Here is a 16509-nt window from a genome sequence, read left to right on the forward strand (position 1 = left end):
GACTGTATGAAGAATGGTAAAAAATGTCATATCTGAAAGTGTGAGATACTATTATGTTCAGACTTAAAACAGGAAGGACAGCTAACTGATTACATGTGGGTTTTTTCTCTGTAAGAGTGCCTTAAAAAGTGAGTTTTTTATTTTTATATTGTTTAGGTGTGTTGGATTTACTGTAGGAGAAGTAGTGTAAAAACACTCAATTTAACACATTTTAAGTTTTTTTAAGTACAACCTAATACATAAATTATTATAATTATGCATATTAAAAGTTATTCTATTTATAAAATATGAATATAGGATAAAATATTATCAGTATTTTCTTATAAACATACCAAGGTTAACTGGCAACATAAAAATGAGATTACAACATGTATCAAAAATAATAACAGAATTGTACACTAACAGAATTAGAATCAGCTGATTACTTGGAACAACTGACTGAACACCATCATACTTAGTCAATTGAAATTGAAAAGATATAAAGTAAAGAGTAACTGTGATCTAATGGGAATGACTACTTGAAAGTGTTTCTTATCCATCCCATTAGATCCTATGCGTATTCAGGCGAGAGATTATTGCGAAAACTGTGTGGCTCTATAGCGCTTCCCACAAGGCTGTTGGAATTACAACAGGTGGTGTGTAGTGCGCTCCCAAATTTGTTGCAGGATTACTAGTCAAAGGAATAATGAGATGTGTGTACAAACATTACTTTATGGATTGTTATTATAGTAAATCAATAGTTAAAAAATCGAGATAGGCATTTTAATTTGTAAAGTGAGGATTGACATTTCAATATTTTACGTTTTCAGAACAGAGACATTATTTTAATTTTATATTTGCGGGAGTATCTTATATCAATCTCAAGATTGTATATTCCAATTAATTTAAATTTGAATAGTGCTATAAAAATACAATTAAAAATATTATTGTAGGAAACAATCAATTTAATAAACATTTTTACCGAGAGTGCAAAGCCAAAGTTCTACAGGACCTTCCAGAAGGACTGGATTGGAAAATTCTACAACTTCATTTTCAGCCGACTGCATTGCAGTGCCTTCTATCTTCCCTTGCGCCTGAAACATATTTGTCTCTATAAATTAACCTCTTCAAAAAACGAAAGTTGAAGCAAATAACAATCTGAATAATACAGGTTTGTACAGAAATATGATGGACAATATTCTATCGCTTAGCTTACATTTTTCCCCATGATGACTTTGTTGACATTGTCAAAGAGGTTCTTGAAGTGTGGCTGAACTAGCTCTGGTTTCTTAGAGTTGCCAAGGATCTCAAGAAGGGCATCATTCGAGATAAAGTAAAAGCGGGGGAAGATGTGCCTCTTGGTCTCCAGGTACTGCTCCAGTGCTCGCTGGATGGACTCCATCTTTTCGAACATCTTGTTCAGGATTTCCAACAGCCCTAGACGAGTGAAATGCTGTTAGATATTGGATGTAATTTTACAATTTAATACCTCTATTAGTAAATTATATTTATTAAACAGCCATAGTCATAGTCATCATTGCACACGTTCATATTTGACCGGCTGTCCTGTCAAAACTTGTGTGACTCTATTCTATGCATTAATCCTTTTTTTGAGGATGTTCAGACCAAGATAAAGGACTGAATTGTATGTTTATAAAACATGTAACCTTTATGATATATGTTTTTAACACATAAACATCTTTTGAATGATTTTTAAATTTTAAAAAATTTTACTCCTTTCAGTAATTTTTTGTTTTTATCAATTAGGTACTCTTTTAAAATGGACAAAAGATGATGTTGTATCTTCTGAAGTGTCAAGAATTATACAAGAAATGCTAAAAATAATACTACAATCTCTACTGTGACTAACCTGGATGGTGGGTTGCTGAGAGTGCTAGACCATCTTGATACATGCGAGAAGTTATGATTATCCACTCATCAGTCAGGCAATCAAACTCATTCGTTTCCTGAGGCATCTGCTTACGAATATCTTCACCAGTGAAAATGTTCTGTGTAAAATATCCATAAAATGAAATATTAGAAAATTGATCAATAATACAGACAACTTACTTAGTGTACTATTAAATAGTTTATGAAGCTTAAATTGGACATCGGTTCATGTATGGACTGCTAGTTTTCATTTAGCCAAGTGACGATGTGTTTAGTACAAAAAAGGTGTAGTTTTTTGTTGGATGAAATTACAAAAGGTTTTACGAGGAGAAGACTTTGTGGCAACAGTGAATTAATGTTTTCATGGCTTTTCAGTAGTTTACTGATGAATCTAAATATGTCTACCTGACCAGCAGAGCCGTACTCAGCTTTGGCAGTCCCCAGAAAAAATATTCAGCCGGACCCCATCATGTACCGCCACCCGCCCTTGTATAAGTGTGGCAGGGTTGATCCTGGCCGCCTAAGGGTCCAGGTCCCAGTAAAATTGTCCGAAAAATACCTGTCTGAGTACGGGACTGCTGACTAGATACACTATTAATATAACTGGCCAATAATGTAGCTATTTAAACCTTTATTATTATAGATCAGTAATCTCGAAACTCAATACAAGGAAATATATTCTATCTTTCAAGAATGGTGGACCTTAAAAGTAAACATGTATAAACCATTACACAATCTATATGAAACAATCATGCCAAGGTGTCCACTAAGAAAGCCAGCAAAAATGTGAAAGAACTTTTAAACACAAGTACATGAGAATAACTGCTGGGTCAAAAAAATCAAGCTGTTTTTATTTCACCGTCTCAAAAAGTTCCATATGACTTTGTTCCTTTTGGTCTTTTATATAGTTTAGGATGGTGAATCTGATTATAGGGTATAGTCACTTTAGGGAAACATCTTCAAAGAATAAGTATTTTTATAGATAACTTACTCTGTAGACAGTAAACCCAGCAACAGAAAACTTAAAACCATTTTTTTGATTGCTTAGTTATTGAAAGAAGTCACCTGAAAATCTTTTGTAATCTGAATAAAAATTACAGTTTTCCTCAGAAGATCTAGCCAGCTGTTTCTGGCAGTTTATGGAAACATTGGAGCTTTGACAAGGCAGGTCCTTCTATCTTTCAATTCTCTGGAGGACAATAGACACTAGTGGCTTAAGCATCTAAACAAGACTTATCCCCTGATCCCACGATATATCAAATACTGGTGGCGAGATTTAAGGGGAGTTGAACGGTCCATAAGACCGCATGTTAAAATAAGGTAACTTTATGTACCTTTTTCTCAAAACTCATAGCAGGTGGGAGGTTGAAATTTTTTCACAAGGTGTAGGATGATGTACTATACACATAGCTCTAAAATCTTTGTAAAATAATTAGTACAACCAAAGAAAAAAAATTTATTTTTTTATTTACAGATAAAATATTTGTTTAAATAATTATTTATGAAGGAAATTAGATAAAACTAGAGGTATATACTTCTATGAGGCTATTTTATACGCAGTAAAAATTTCAGTTGTGTAGCTTTTATGGTTTCTTAGAAAAAGGTACATATACATTAAAAAACCACATTTTTCAGAAATGACGAAAAACAAAAAAATCAACATATATTTAGGATTATGTCACCTTTAAAAGCCTCCAGGACAGTAGCTGTCACCCATTTCCTCTTCTTCCCCTAATAGTTGTCTTCTTTTCTTAATTCTTGCCTCCTTAGTCATTGATTCTGCTTTCACATCTGCCTTCCTTGTCCTGATTTCATCGAGATTTTTCAAAGCGCTTATGGTGTATCTGCCGCAGTCCTTTACTCCTAGCTCTTTTAAAACCTTTATTCTTCCTATGTTTCCCTCTTTAAAAGTTAGTACAGCATCATGGACACCTAGCTCAAGAGTCTCTTCCTACGAACACATTTTTTGGAATTCGGTTCCACACAACATTGTTAAACGATTCGTTGACGTTCTGTGTTTGGCCATGGAGGCACTTTTTTAGAAGGTCTAGTTTTGACAAGTCCCTATATCTTGGTTTTATAGCTGTCAATACAGTTTCTGGGAGGGAATGTTTATGACTGTAGGTATTTTATTTTTTGTCTTGCTGTGCTATCCTGTATTTACACCAGGTGTTGGGTGGTGGAGGTCAAAGTTGATGTAACGGTTTCTCAGTTGTCGACAACCTATGGAAATATGTTGCCCATACTGCCATATGCATAGCTGTCAAGTCATTGCATTTGTCTCTAATACTTTTGCCATAAAAGGCCTGCAGTTCATCAATGACTTTATCTGTCAATTGACCTGGTCCTTTCAATGGCTTTCCATCTTCAAGTGGGGTACTACCAAGTTGCTGTTTTAGCTTTCTCAGCCTAGAGCCCATACGTTTTTCCACATGCCCAACGCATTCTAATTTTTGTATCAGTTTATTATATGGGTTGATCTGATGAGGAATAAAACAACATAAATTTTCACACACATTGAACAAACTTTTGCAGCCAACTAAAACATTACTATATGAAAGGCACGAAGGCATCTCGTGAAATGCACAACATTTTTTAAGCAATCTTATCTTTGAAAAATCATAGAAGCTAAGTGGAAAGACTATTTTTTGTGGGGTCTGCAGTAAATTGTTCAGAAATAACCAAATATTTAAAAAAATAACTTTTTTTCGAATTTTGACGTTTAACTCCCCTTAAATAACTTTCTATGTTACTAGTATTAAGAAACTGTCAGGTATATTTGATAACAGTATTGTCTCTTCACTCTTACCTCTAGATAAAGGTACTGTCTCTGCACATTAAGAACTCCCTCTAAAACCTCCATGATGAGGGAAAGTGCTTTCTCCCAATAGTCCACTTCATGCACAAATGGTTGCACATATCTGCAAAATACATGTACGTAAATGAAGAAAGGTTCTATGAGGGAAGACAGAACCAATTTGTTTACCAATTTAAAAGGTGAAAAGTATTAAATTCAAGCACATACAAACACAACTGTTTTGAAAAACAGTCATAGTTAATTTTAGAAAGGAAGAGGGCGTTTAACCAATTCAACATTCAACATTTTAAATGCTTTGACTCTTTATTTGATTCCATTTTTTTCTTTTTTGTACATTGTAGATGGATTTAGGTTAGGTAAAATCTTTCACATTTGCTAGTTCTGCACTGATAGCTTTCAAAAATTATTTTAATAATTAAACAAAAAGGAGTTTTAACAATAACAAGTTAATTAGACTGTAAAGCCACAGTTTGTATACCTTTTGAGTTTATTATTACATCAATATCACTTATTAATCAATCAAATATCACATCATATAGTAAAAAAATAAAACACTACATTGACATGAAAAAAACAATAAGGTAGAAACTGATACAATTCAATAAAGGATACTGGCTGACTGTACTGACAAGTAAACTATCATCACCTTGCAAATTATAAACTTACACTTGATTGATTGAATTACAGATACAGCGATACTTGTTTTGAAGGAAGTTGTGACACTTGCTGGTTCTACACTATCCATTAAGAATATAAATCAATAATATCTTTATTTTAAAAATATAAAATAGAGTCAAAACAAAAATAATATTACAAGTTCTCGTGTTAAAAATAAAAGAAGAAGAATTACCACATTTATATACAAAACAATCATTTAAAAAGTTCCTTCAATGTTTACAAGATTTTGTTTTAATTATAAAAATTCACTTTATCTTTAAATTTATTTAATTTTTTAATATGTTTTACATTTTTTGATAAGTGATTGAAACATTTAATTCGTGTATAACTAGTTTTTTCCATAAAGTTTTAATTTATGATAGTTAACAAATATTCTATATGAAAAATTAAATTATGATTGTATTATAAATTTGTGTACGGAAAAATTCCACACAAAATCTTGTAAAATAGCCACATTAAATGTGGTAGTAAGTTTGAAACCAGAAATAATTTTGTCACAGAGCCAATTTAACAGTTTTAAATCCAAATAAAAACAAAACTTGTAAGAAAAATGTTGTGAATAACTGATTTTTTTACATTTTTGGCTTCTTAAGTTTGTTGTTATACAAACGTCATTCAGAAATTAAGTTGCCGAGGCATATGTTGTCAAGCAGATGAAGGTAGTGGTGCGATCTGAATAGTGTGTTTTGTGGCTACAGTCAATACACATCCAACGGTGGGTGTCATAGTGAAGGTTCGCTGTGCCATTCTTAGTGCTCTAAACTAGTGTTAAAATGGCCGTTGCAATTAACACTACCATCGACTGTGAAGTACAAAGCGTCGTTATTAGATTTATTTTGCTAAGGAAAATGAAATCCATGGAAATGCATTGTGCATTGTATTCTATGTATGGAGAAGACATTATGAGCTATATCACAGTTAAAATCATGCCAATTGTTTAATTTAAAAAAAATTAGTGTTACAACAGTATACAATCACAGATCTTTTAAAGCATTTTTCAGAGATATCAAGTCTAATGTGTGAAATTCTGAATGGGTACCCAAATTCAAAATAAAGAGAATTGGACCAGCTCTTAAAATTTCTTATCCGATACCATGAAGAAGGTGACGTATTTCTTAACTACATAGTAACTGGTGATGAAACGTGGATTTCTTATTTCAATGTTAACAAAATGACAATCTGTGGAGTGGTATCACACTTCATTGCGAAAACGCTGCAATTGCACAAGCATCAGATTGTCTAGTCTTGGATTCTGCAGCTTAATCAGCTTTTGTACGCTCTGGGACTAAACATTACGTTATTAACTGTTATAAACAATTTTACTGTGTTACAGAATTCGTGTTCACTTGTTTTTTAGTTCTTTCACCTGTAAATTATTTTGTGTATTCGTAAATTGTTTTGTCAGTCTTTAGTTTTGTGTGTTTCTTATTAAACATTATAATTATAACAATACAAGAGTTATTTCATGCTCTACTGCTGTTCTTGATGAATGTGCTGATAAAGGAGTTTGTCTATTATCAATAGTAATGCAATAACTGCCTTTTATTTTCAAACTTATCTTCTAATATTTACCTAATGTTATAAAACAGTATAGTTATAATTTGGATGGAATTCATAGTACAATATCAAGCACAAATGACAAATAAAGTTATAAACAACTGAGTTGAACTGAATTGTTCCAGTTTCCAAAAACCCTGATACATAATAATATTCAGTATTAAAATGTACAAGATTAATAACAATGTTCAAGCATTAGGACATAAATGGTTCTAAAATTGATTGGAGATTGTTCCACTCCTGTCTTACAGTAACTTTCATCCTATGCTAAAATATATTAATTTGTACATTTTTTGGAAATATTTTCAGAAGCTACAAAGGCAATAAGAAAAAAATTACATCTAATTATTTTATCTTTTATACGTTATTCTTCCACAATCTGCAAGGCAAACCATTTTCAATGCACTGTCCCTCAGGGTAGCATCGGTTTATACAGCCTTCTTGGGCTGGATTCAACATAAACAATTATTCTGAAAGCTACTGTTAACTTTATTGGTCCATTTACTGTTTACAATATATTGTCTAGGAAGGATGAATCAGCTCATTTGAAACCAAACAATTGACAAAGTGTCTAGAGAATAATTCACAACATTATTCCTATTGTATATTATTTTACGTAAAAAGTTTCAAGTTCTCTACCTGGTGGACTTCATTGCACTGAGCAGGACCTGGTTCTCCTCCAGAGTGGAGAAGATATCATCCACCCCTTTGAGCCTGTAGACACCCCTGTCCTTGTGGCTAACCATGTCCAGTGCCATCTTCTCCCATGTTTCTCGAATGGCTTTCAGGCCCTGAGTAAACAACATATTCACAAACACTGCAACTTGGTAATTGCGCGTATACCAGAACACATGCAACAGATTATTCAGTTGTATTTCAAAGATGAAAATAATTAAACTTTTTGTTGCAAAATTGTATAAATACCAACTCCTTTCTATATTAACTTCTATATAATAGAGATTTATAGGTTTTAGAAATGTGAAATCAATTTTTAGTGATAAACAACATCTGAGAAATTGAAAACTTACATGGCATAAAACTACTAACTTGACTTATTTTGAAGCTTGTAGTTTTCTATTACAGGATACATAATTGAACATGAAATATAATTAATGCATACATCTATAGAAAGCCCTATTCACCTACAGATTATAGTCAAAATTGAAATGTTGATGGAATGTCCTGTCATAAGATTAGTCACGCTGCTAACTGTCCTACCCTTGACAATAACTGGAACCTAGATTATTCACGCTGATAACCGTCCTACCCTTCATGATAACTACAAAACAGCTCTATAACATGAGGTTGACTCTTCCAACTTGCTCCTGGGGAATTCCAGACTATTCCAGACTGTTGTACACTCCCTTGTCCACAATTAATACTCAGCTTAGCTGACTATTGTGTCCATGAAAAACTGATTGATGCATCCAAGTCAAACCTATAGTGCCACTCCCTACAGTATCATTCTTGTCTAGTTAAGATTGTGATTTGTTTTCAAAAATTGTGTAAGAGTACACAGAATAGAGTGTTAAACAATTTGCTACATCTACATAAAAAATAAGATTATCATCATTGAGAAGCTTGCTTGTCATGGAAACAATGATGATACTTTTGCTTACTCACATTTTCAATATTGAGCTCAGCAGATGCTGCGGTAGAAATTTCTTTGATAGCATCAGCATGATCTTGCATGTTCATACCAATGATCAGTTCAAGCGTGAACTCTGGTGAGTTTTCATCAAAATCTCTGAAAATACCAAGAAGCTTTGAACATTTATAGTCCCAATATTTTCATAAACAACTCTGCACACAAACAGTGATTCAATTAATTACAGTTGTTACTTGTGAATTGTTCTTAATATCTTCTTATTACAATTTGAATTTTAACTTTATCGGAATTAATTTTAATCATTATACCCAATGGTTGGGTGAGCATTTTATAGCCTACTTTTGCATGTATAAACAATTATGAATTAGATGGATAAGAAATTAATTCCAAGGTGGGGAACCAAAAGTCTTTTCTGAGTGAGAAGTTTCAAATCACCAGCCAAGTTTGTTTACCCTTTCACAGTATAATGCTGTTCTCCCAAATCAAAGCTGATCAGTAGGACTTATCTACCTGTTAACAGCCAACCTCAATAAAACCAAAGCCCACAACAGTTCTTGAATAACAAAATAGCTACATATAAAGAATTCTGTCAGGAGAGTTTGAAAGATTAAATAGGAAGAATAAAGTCTATAATTATGGTTTTATTTTTGCTCAATTTTATTTAATTATAAAGGAATCCATAAATTCGCAAGTTAAATTAATTATTTTTCATATTACACTGATCATATAATTAAATACAAATAAACTCTTCTCTTGTTATTTTTTATGAATTTTAACACAAGTTTTTAAATACTTTTTTCATATTTATGTCAAATAAAACACATTAATGAGAAATAGAAAATGTATATCTAATCTCAAATGGTTAACTATAGTTTTTACATAGCTGTCAAGGTCAAATTTTGGTTTGGGTACCAGACCAACATTTTTCTTTGTGTCTGAGGAATACCGGTGACTTTTACTCACGGATTACTGAAGAATGCCAAACTCCTTTTAGGCTGTTGTGCATTAATTTACATTTTTGCCTGTAACTTTCGTATTTCTTGGTGAATATTAATGATTTAACAAATAATTGTACAGAAATAAATTCTTGTAACAATAAACACAGCATATTTTATAAAATAACTGTAAAAATTAAAGTAATAATAAAAAATATTCTTACCAAAATACCATTTATTTTTATTCTTTGAGTAAGAATAACATTCTTCACACAAATTCCAGATTTAAATGTTTTATTTCACTAAACTCCACAGATAAAACTGTACATGATCTTGAATATTTATTTGCTTTACAAAAAAATTACAATTTTTATACAACAGTTTTAAAATATTGTGTACGTTGGACTTTTTTTACACATTTTCAAGTTTCTAGTCTATTTTCAATCATGAAATGTGAAGTGGAAACCTAAATTTTAAAGATACAGTATACAGGTATCTTTTTAAGGTACAGTATACATATACATATATATATAAACTATACTTAATTTAATTGAAAAGAAAATATAAAGATAAAATTTGGAACATCCTGATATATGGATATTAGCATTTTTCATTTTCACCATTTACAGGCATGTCAATATAAAAGGACGTTAGTATTTTTTGGCATTTATTCACATGACCGAATATCCAGATGTTAGTACCCAAAGAGTTACAACATACAGAGATCAAGTCACAATCACCTGTTGATGGCAACCCTGACCCTGTCCCAGTGTCGCTTCCTCATTGCTGGGTTCTTGAGATCTGTGATGAGTGGAAGCACTCTGCGGAAAGCATCCACTCGTCGCCTCGAGTGTTCCACTATCTCCCAGTTCTTGTCTCTCAGATCCTTTACAAGGTTTGTAAATCGCTTATACAAGGTCTGAGCCGTGATCTCCATGTCCTCAGTCTTGATGTCCCAGAATACCCCAGTCTTGTAGCTCTGCCAGGCCATGTCCCACTCGTATGTCAGCTCCCATACGAGTATCAACCAGTTCAGATTCTGCAAGTAAACGATTTTGATAAAAACACTGTAAAGAAATACAAACCACTACCAATTCAAAGGTTTATATGTCATGTCTAATCAGATATACAATGAGAGTATCAAAGAACTCGACACGATGTAACGAAAAAGTTATTGCATAGACAGACAGACAGAATGGCCGTTTTCATTCCAAATCAATACGTTCTTTTTTGGACTAAGAGTAACCTATGCATCAAGTTTCACGTCTTCAGTACTATCTCTATTTTTTTTAATCCATCTTTTAAATTACAGTATGTTGAAGCTCATATGACAAAGATATTGAAATAATAAACAATCAGTTAGTATATATGAGAAGGATTAAATTGTTATGTTAAATGAGTTTTAAAAATTATGTATACCGTTTTTGTGCGCAATATATTTTGTTAAGTTTTAGAAAAATTAATTATTGGCTACTCACTTTTTCAAGCCTTCGCAGTTCATAGTTTGGTGGCATGGCTATATTAAAAACGCTCAGATCTTCAGTCAGCTGTTTCTCTTTAGCATACATTGCCTCCAATTGAGCTTTTAACTCAGCCAGCATCTTGAGAGCCCCTGTACAACAAAAGTACAGGTTTTTATCATTATAAGTATTGATAATAGCATAAGATCATTATCTCATATTAGAACCATACTAATCCTGGCCAATGATAGCAATCTGTTTGGAGGATCTGTTTTAATTAATTCAGAGTAACTGAATTAATTAAAAATACGTCAAGGAAAAATTACATAGAATTATTTACATTCATAGTTTTTAAAAGGCCTCCATTTTGTAAAGCATGAATAAAAAATCCCAGGTTGTCAACATTCCTTTCTTTTTTTTAGTTTTGACCATTTTATAAGGGAACAATTATTTAAACTTATGTCTGCCTAGTATATTTATGAAGCAAATATTGTGTTTAGTTTTAACTAAATTTAGTGATATTTTTTTTAATTAAGCATATTAAGTTTAATCAACGAGCAAGTAAGAGAGTTGAGTTGTTATCCCTCAAATAACAATTATAAATTTATCACAGCCGAGCCATCCCCATTGCTGCTTATCTAGCTAGTGGAGCTGTTTTTCTTGTACTAGTATGGTCGCTGTCACTCTTGACATGACCTACATCTCCTTTACATTACTCCTGTGTCTATGTGTCTTCTGCACACATTCACTTTTCTGATCATTATCCTATCTCACCCTCTTTAGCTCACAAGTTGACCTATTTTGTTATCAATTGTACACCCTTTATGTGCCCCATTGTGCATGCTAAAGTGTATATTCTCAGGGAAACGTGGACTATTGCCAGTGTGGACCTCTGGAAGCCCACTCCCCATGGAACTCTCACTGGTCTGGTCTCCCTCTGATCTCCTGTGCCTGGTCCAGGGGCTCCTCTCGTGGTGGTGCTCGGGAAAGACAACTTCTCTTGGTGAGTCCCTTCTTTGGCACATTCCATGACATTTCCTATTTTCAAATTGTCTCCTTAAATTTGTTGGAAACTGGAGATCCTGACTGGTCCTCCAAATGTTTACAAAAATAATTATTCTACAATAATTGATTGATTTATTTTAATTCCTCTCTCTATATGACATACTGTTTTCGGTATACTGTACAGTACATATTTTAATAATCTCTAAGCAATTTTTTCTAGTTTATACAATACAAATTATAAGATCAAACTGACCTTCAGAAGTAAAATCAGATGTGAATGGTCCGTTAAGGAGAAACTTCTCATTTAATTCAGCAGCATCTATCTTGAAAGTTTCCGCTTCTTCCAATAAACCAGTGCGGAAGTGTTCCTGTAGGGAAAGTTACTGAAAATTATTTACATAATTGTATTGTTTGAACATACTATGATGGAAATGTTCTGCCATTAAACTTTAATTATGTAATAAACTTATTATGTACTACATAGCAGCACTGAATAAAAATACTAAGAACTGATCATTATATTAACCATCAATAAATGTGATTTAAGAGTGTGCATAACTGCATAAAATAGCATTTTTATTGTAAAGTAACAAGTGGCACTAGGCAGAAGGTGAAATGGAGCTAAACTCAACGTTTACATGGATCATTTACTGTTATAATTTGTTATTTTAGCAATGGATAACAGTAAGTCTTAATCAATTTTGAAAAAATATATGCAATTGAGTAGAAACTACACAGATTACAATACAAACAAATATGTTTTTTTTCAATACAAGGTGATTCTAGTTGCAGTAATAATGATCTCAGTGATGTGATACATTAGACAGTTAACAAAATTACTTGAAAAAAAAAGTTGTACTATTACTCAAGTACTGTATAATAAAACAAACTAGAAGTAATCAAGAAGCAAAACAATCAATGAGGAAGACAGTCTTAGATTATTAAAATACCTACAAAAAATTTTTAACTTTCACTGTTTGTATTTGATTTTATTTTTATTTATACATGCTTTTTATGATGTCACTGAAAAGTGATGACATATTAAGCAGTGAAGGTTAAGAAACGTGTCTTGTTTTTTTTATACATACATATATATATATATATATATATATATATATATATATATATATAAAGAGGAGTTAACACTAAGCGCTATACCCTTTACTTATGCTAAATGTTTGGAATTCTGACTTGTACAAATGTTAATAATTTGAAATACACTGTACCTTTTTAAGTTTCCTATATATTTAATAAGTGCATTTTTAGGTTAAAAATTCCCAAGACAGAATTATTCTAAAAAAATGTGTTTTATATTAATGTGAGTTTGTATTTTTGTATGTTAATTATAAGTCTGACCTGTAAATTTGTTTATAACTTATAAATAAAATGTAATTTTTTTATGTTTTATTTATGTTGGACTAGTGCATTTTTAATTAATAAATACCTAAGGCTAAATTACCTTAAAAAAGTTATGTGCTATGTTTATATAATTTGTGTATTTGTATTAAATTTATGAACAAAATGGTAATACATAAAAATGCCCAAAAAAGGTTATTTATAAAGTTAGTTCCATGATGTATTAATAATTGTTTTAGAAATATATTTTGTATAAACTAATAATTGTAAAATAAATACAGATTTGGATCTTCAATGTATTGTTTAAAGTCAAGCCAATATTATTGATTACCAGTATACCATACCACGATGAAGAAATTGCAACTATAGACATTAAACACCTCTGTAAAGAGATTAATCAACATAGGTTCACCTAACTTTGTAGGTAACTCAGGTAATCCACAACATTTAATCCACCAAATTTCATTTTACTGTAATGCTTAATTACAATGCCAAATATAGGAATTTTTCATAAACTTGGAATAGATTATCTATGAAACTGTCAAAGTTTTTAACAAACACTTTTTTATTTTTTCATTCTATTTCTGCTTGCTTAAATTACATTTGCACAGTGACTCAAAAGGCTACAACTCTGTATATAAGCCTGATGTAAAAAAATAATACTGTACCTGACTGATACCCAACATCTCCTCAGCATCGTCCAAGTTCTTCAAGTACTTTTTCCACTGTTCCGGCAATCCTTCATGTCTGGTTTGCATCAGTGGAGGCACTGCATCCCCTATGTATTGCCCTATATAAAAATGCTTTATATACACAACAATAATACACAAAATAACATTATATAGCATGATAAAATATCCCCTCACTGCTAAGTTTTGAATGACCAGAGATAGAGACTGAAAGCTTTAGGAGTATAGTTAGTTAAATTCGATCTAACCTTTGATTCAAAGCAAACTTTTAAGGAAACGCATTCCAAAGATTAGGTATCTTGATGTGAAATATTTAAATATAATTCTCTCTTTGCAATACTAGTACTCATCCAATTGTTGCAACATGTAGACTGCATGTTCCTACTTTTCTCTGTATGATGTGGTGAAATGTGTAGTGCAATAGAAAATCCCACTATCTGTGAGGTACATTCTGTGATTAGATTTTCTACCTGAAAATATGAAATTTGTCGTCATCTTTATAATATTTATGGAAATGTAAAATCGGTAAAAGCTAAGTAAGGAAATGGTGCTTCGTTTCAAAAATGACTGTACCGACCTTCACAATGAGGACCAAAGGTAGGTTTAGCCTTGTGACTGAGGAATTGGTAATAATATCAATGACGCAATTTGAAAAAATCATTTTTCAATTCACAACAAGGTCCAATAAATCAGACCATTTGCTTTATTTATTATTTTTGCTTTTCAAGCTATTTAAATCCATAAAAATTGCATAACACAACTCAGTATTAATTAGTTAGATGGGAAAAAATACTGAAGTCATATTGTGTATATTTTATAGCAAAAATATTTTTGTGGCCTCTTTGTATGTTTTATTGGTACTATATGAGTGAATGTAAATCTGTACAATAAGATTTCTATTACACATTTCAAGGGAAAGCTTTAAAAGTTGGCATGCATGTTTGAAAGAGGGTGATATTTTACATTACACATGTGAGAATCGCACACAAAAAGAATTTATTTAATGTTCATTAATATTACTTATTCATATATTATTAGTTTTGGAATTATCTACAGTTAAAAATTAAATTAAGATCTATCTACAAAATTAAAAATGTCCATAAAGAAAAATTAAAATTTGAATTCTTATGTGAAACTATGCCTTTAGGATGAAATATGCCTTGGTAGTTTTAGATAACTAACAAATAAAATTTGTTGCATTGGAAGGATCAAAGGTGAACAAATATTTCTTTTGAGATGTGATAAGCATTTGAGACAAGGATATTAAATATCAAGTTATTAATTTTATTCATAGATTATATTATTAGCTTGCTTTCTCTTAGGAACTGATTATGAGGCTATAAATCGTGGACCCCAACCCTCACTTTGAGATATGTAAGTGTGCATGATGTCACTGCTCAGTTTTATTTATAAATACAATACCAACCAGAAGTAAGTTTTTAATTATAGTCCACCTTATCCGAAATAGGCATGGTTCCATCAAATTCAGATAATTGTGTCTTTAGTGTACTTCATTAGTTATAAAAAAGCAAAAAAAACAAATGAATAAATTATGTTTTCTGATCTAGGTGTTATAATTAACTAAACAACATTCATCAAGGTAGATTTGAGCTATTAACTAACTAGAGAAGTGGTTTCATAGATTAGCACAAAAGACCCTGATTAGTTGAAATAAATAAAACAATATTTCAGTAGAACAGCTATTTACTTACACACAACATACATGGCATCACTAATTAATGGAAACTCAGCCTCCTTGACGGGAACCTCCTGTTTCATCTGTTTGTGGTATTCAACAAACTCAACCATCTCCTTTAGTGTCTTGGGTGCAACATTTACCCTGCAGCAAGTTGTGAATTTAGCTATGAAAAAATCCTTTTTATATAACTTTTCTTACTATACACATTAATTCATAGATCATAAGGCCAGCATGTGTTCATAAAGGAGCCAACAGCTCAGTCAATTTAGATTTTATTTATTTAATTGTATATTTTTTTAAACCAATAATATATTTTTTATGTAAATGCTTAAGTTTGCATTTTAAGTTTTGACTGTACAAGGACATAAATATTTACAAGTACTTCAATGAATTCAGGGTAATATAAATTTTTAAAACTACTTAGCTTTTTTGCTTAGTTATTTATTGGTTATACAACACTGTATGGAGAATAATACAGTCACATATTAACTGTGTTAATTGTTTAATTCAAAAATTATATACAATTTCTTCCATGTTCAGTAAAGTTTGCTGTTACATTGTTACATGACTGTTGATGCCTGACCTAAACTGACCAATTTATGAAACTAGTATTTTTCTCCTTTGTTGTTTTTCTTTGTTCTGATAAGTTTTGCAGTAACTTGGTAAGGCTAAATCTGTGTAAAGAATACTGAAGTAATAAAAAAGTTAGCCATGAATCAATTCATAAAATTAGTTATTTTTCATTAGTTAGAGCTACAAAATAAACTTAATCACTAACCACTAGCATCTTCAATAAGTTCTTATGTCACAAACACAATAAAAATTGCAAAGCTT

The 16509-nt window shown here is 31.5% G+C and overlaps 1 protein-coding gene across 1 annotated transcript in view; it reads right to left on the reverse strand.

The window, feature by feature from the left end:
- Positions 1 to 16509, reverse strand: part of LOC124367727 (dynein axonemal heavy chain 2) — a 184276-nt gene that overhangs the window by 125161 nt on the left and 42606 nt on the right. The window contains exons 24-34 of the mRNA XM_046824842.1: positions 15689 to 15816; positions 13956 to 14077; positions 12185 to 12299; positions 10945 to 11078; positions 10207 to 10505; positions 8546 to 8669; positions 7562 to 7713; positions 4679 to 4790; positions 1850 to 1988; positions 1196 to 1416; positions 962 to 1073 (exon numbers count right to left, since the gene is read on the reverse strand). Coding sequence (XP_046680798.1) covers positions 962 to 1073; positions 1196 to 1416; positions 1850 to 1988; positions 4679 to 4790; positions 7562 to 7713; positions 8546 to 8669; positions 10207 to 10505; positions 10945 to 11078; positions 12185 to 12299; positions 13956 to 14077; positions 15689 to 15816 — 1658 coding nt within the window. The remainder of the gene's footprint in view (positions 1 to 961; positions 1074 to 1195; positions 1417 to 1849; positions 1989 to 4678; positions 4791 to 7561; positions 7714 to 8545; positions 8670 to 10206; positions 10506 to 10944; positions 11079 to 12184; positions 12300 to 13955; positions 14078 to 15688; positions 15817 to 16509) is intronic.

This window comes from Homalodisca vitripennis, chromosome 1, assembly GCF_021130785.1.
Source record: "Homalodisca vitripennis isolate AUS2020 chromosome 1, UT_GWSS_2.1, whole genome shotgun sequence".
Classification (NCBI taxonomy): Eukaryota; Metazoa; Arthropoda; class Insecta; order Hemiptera; family Cicadellidae; genus Homalodisca; species Homalodisca vitripennis.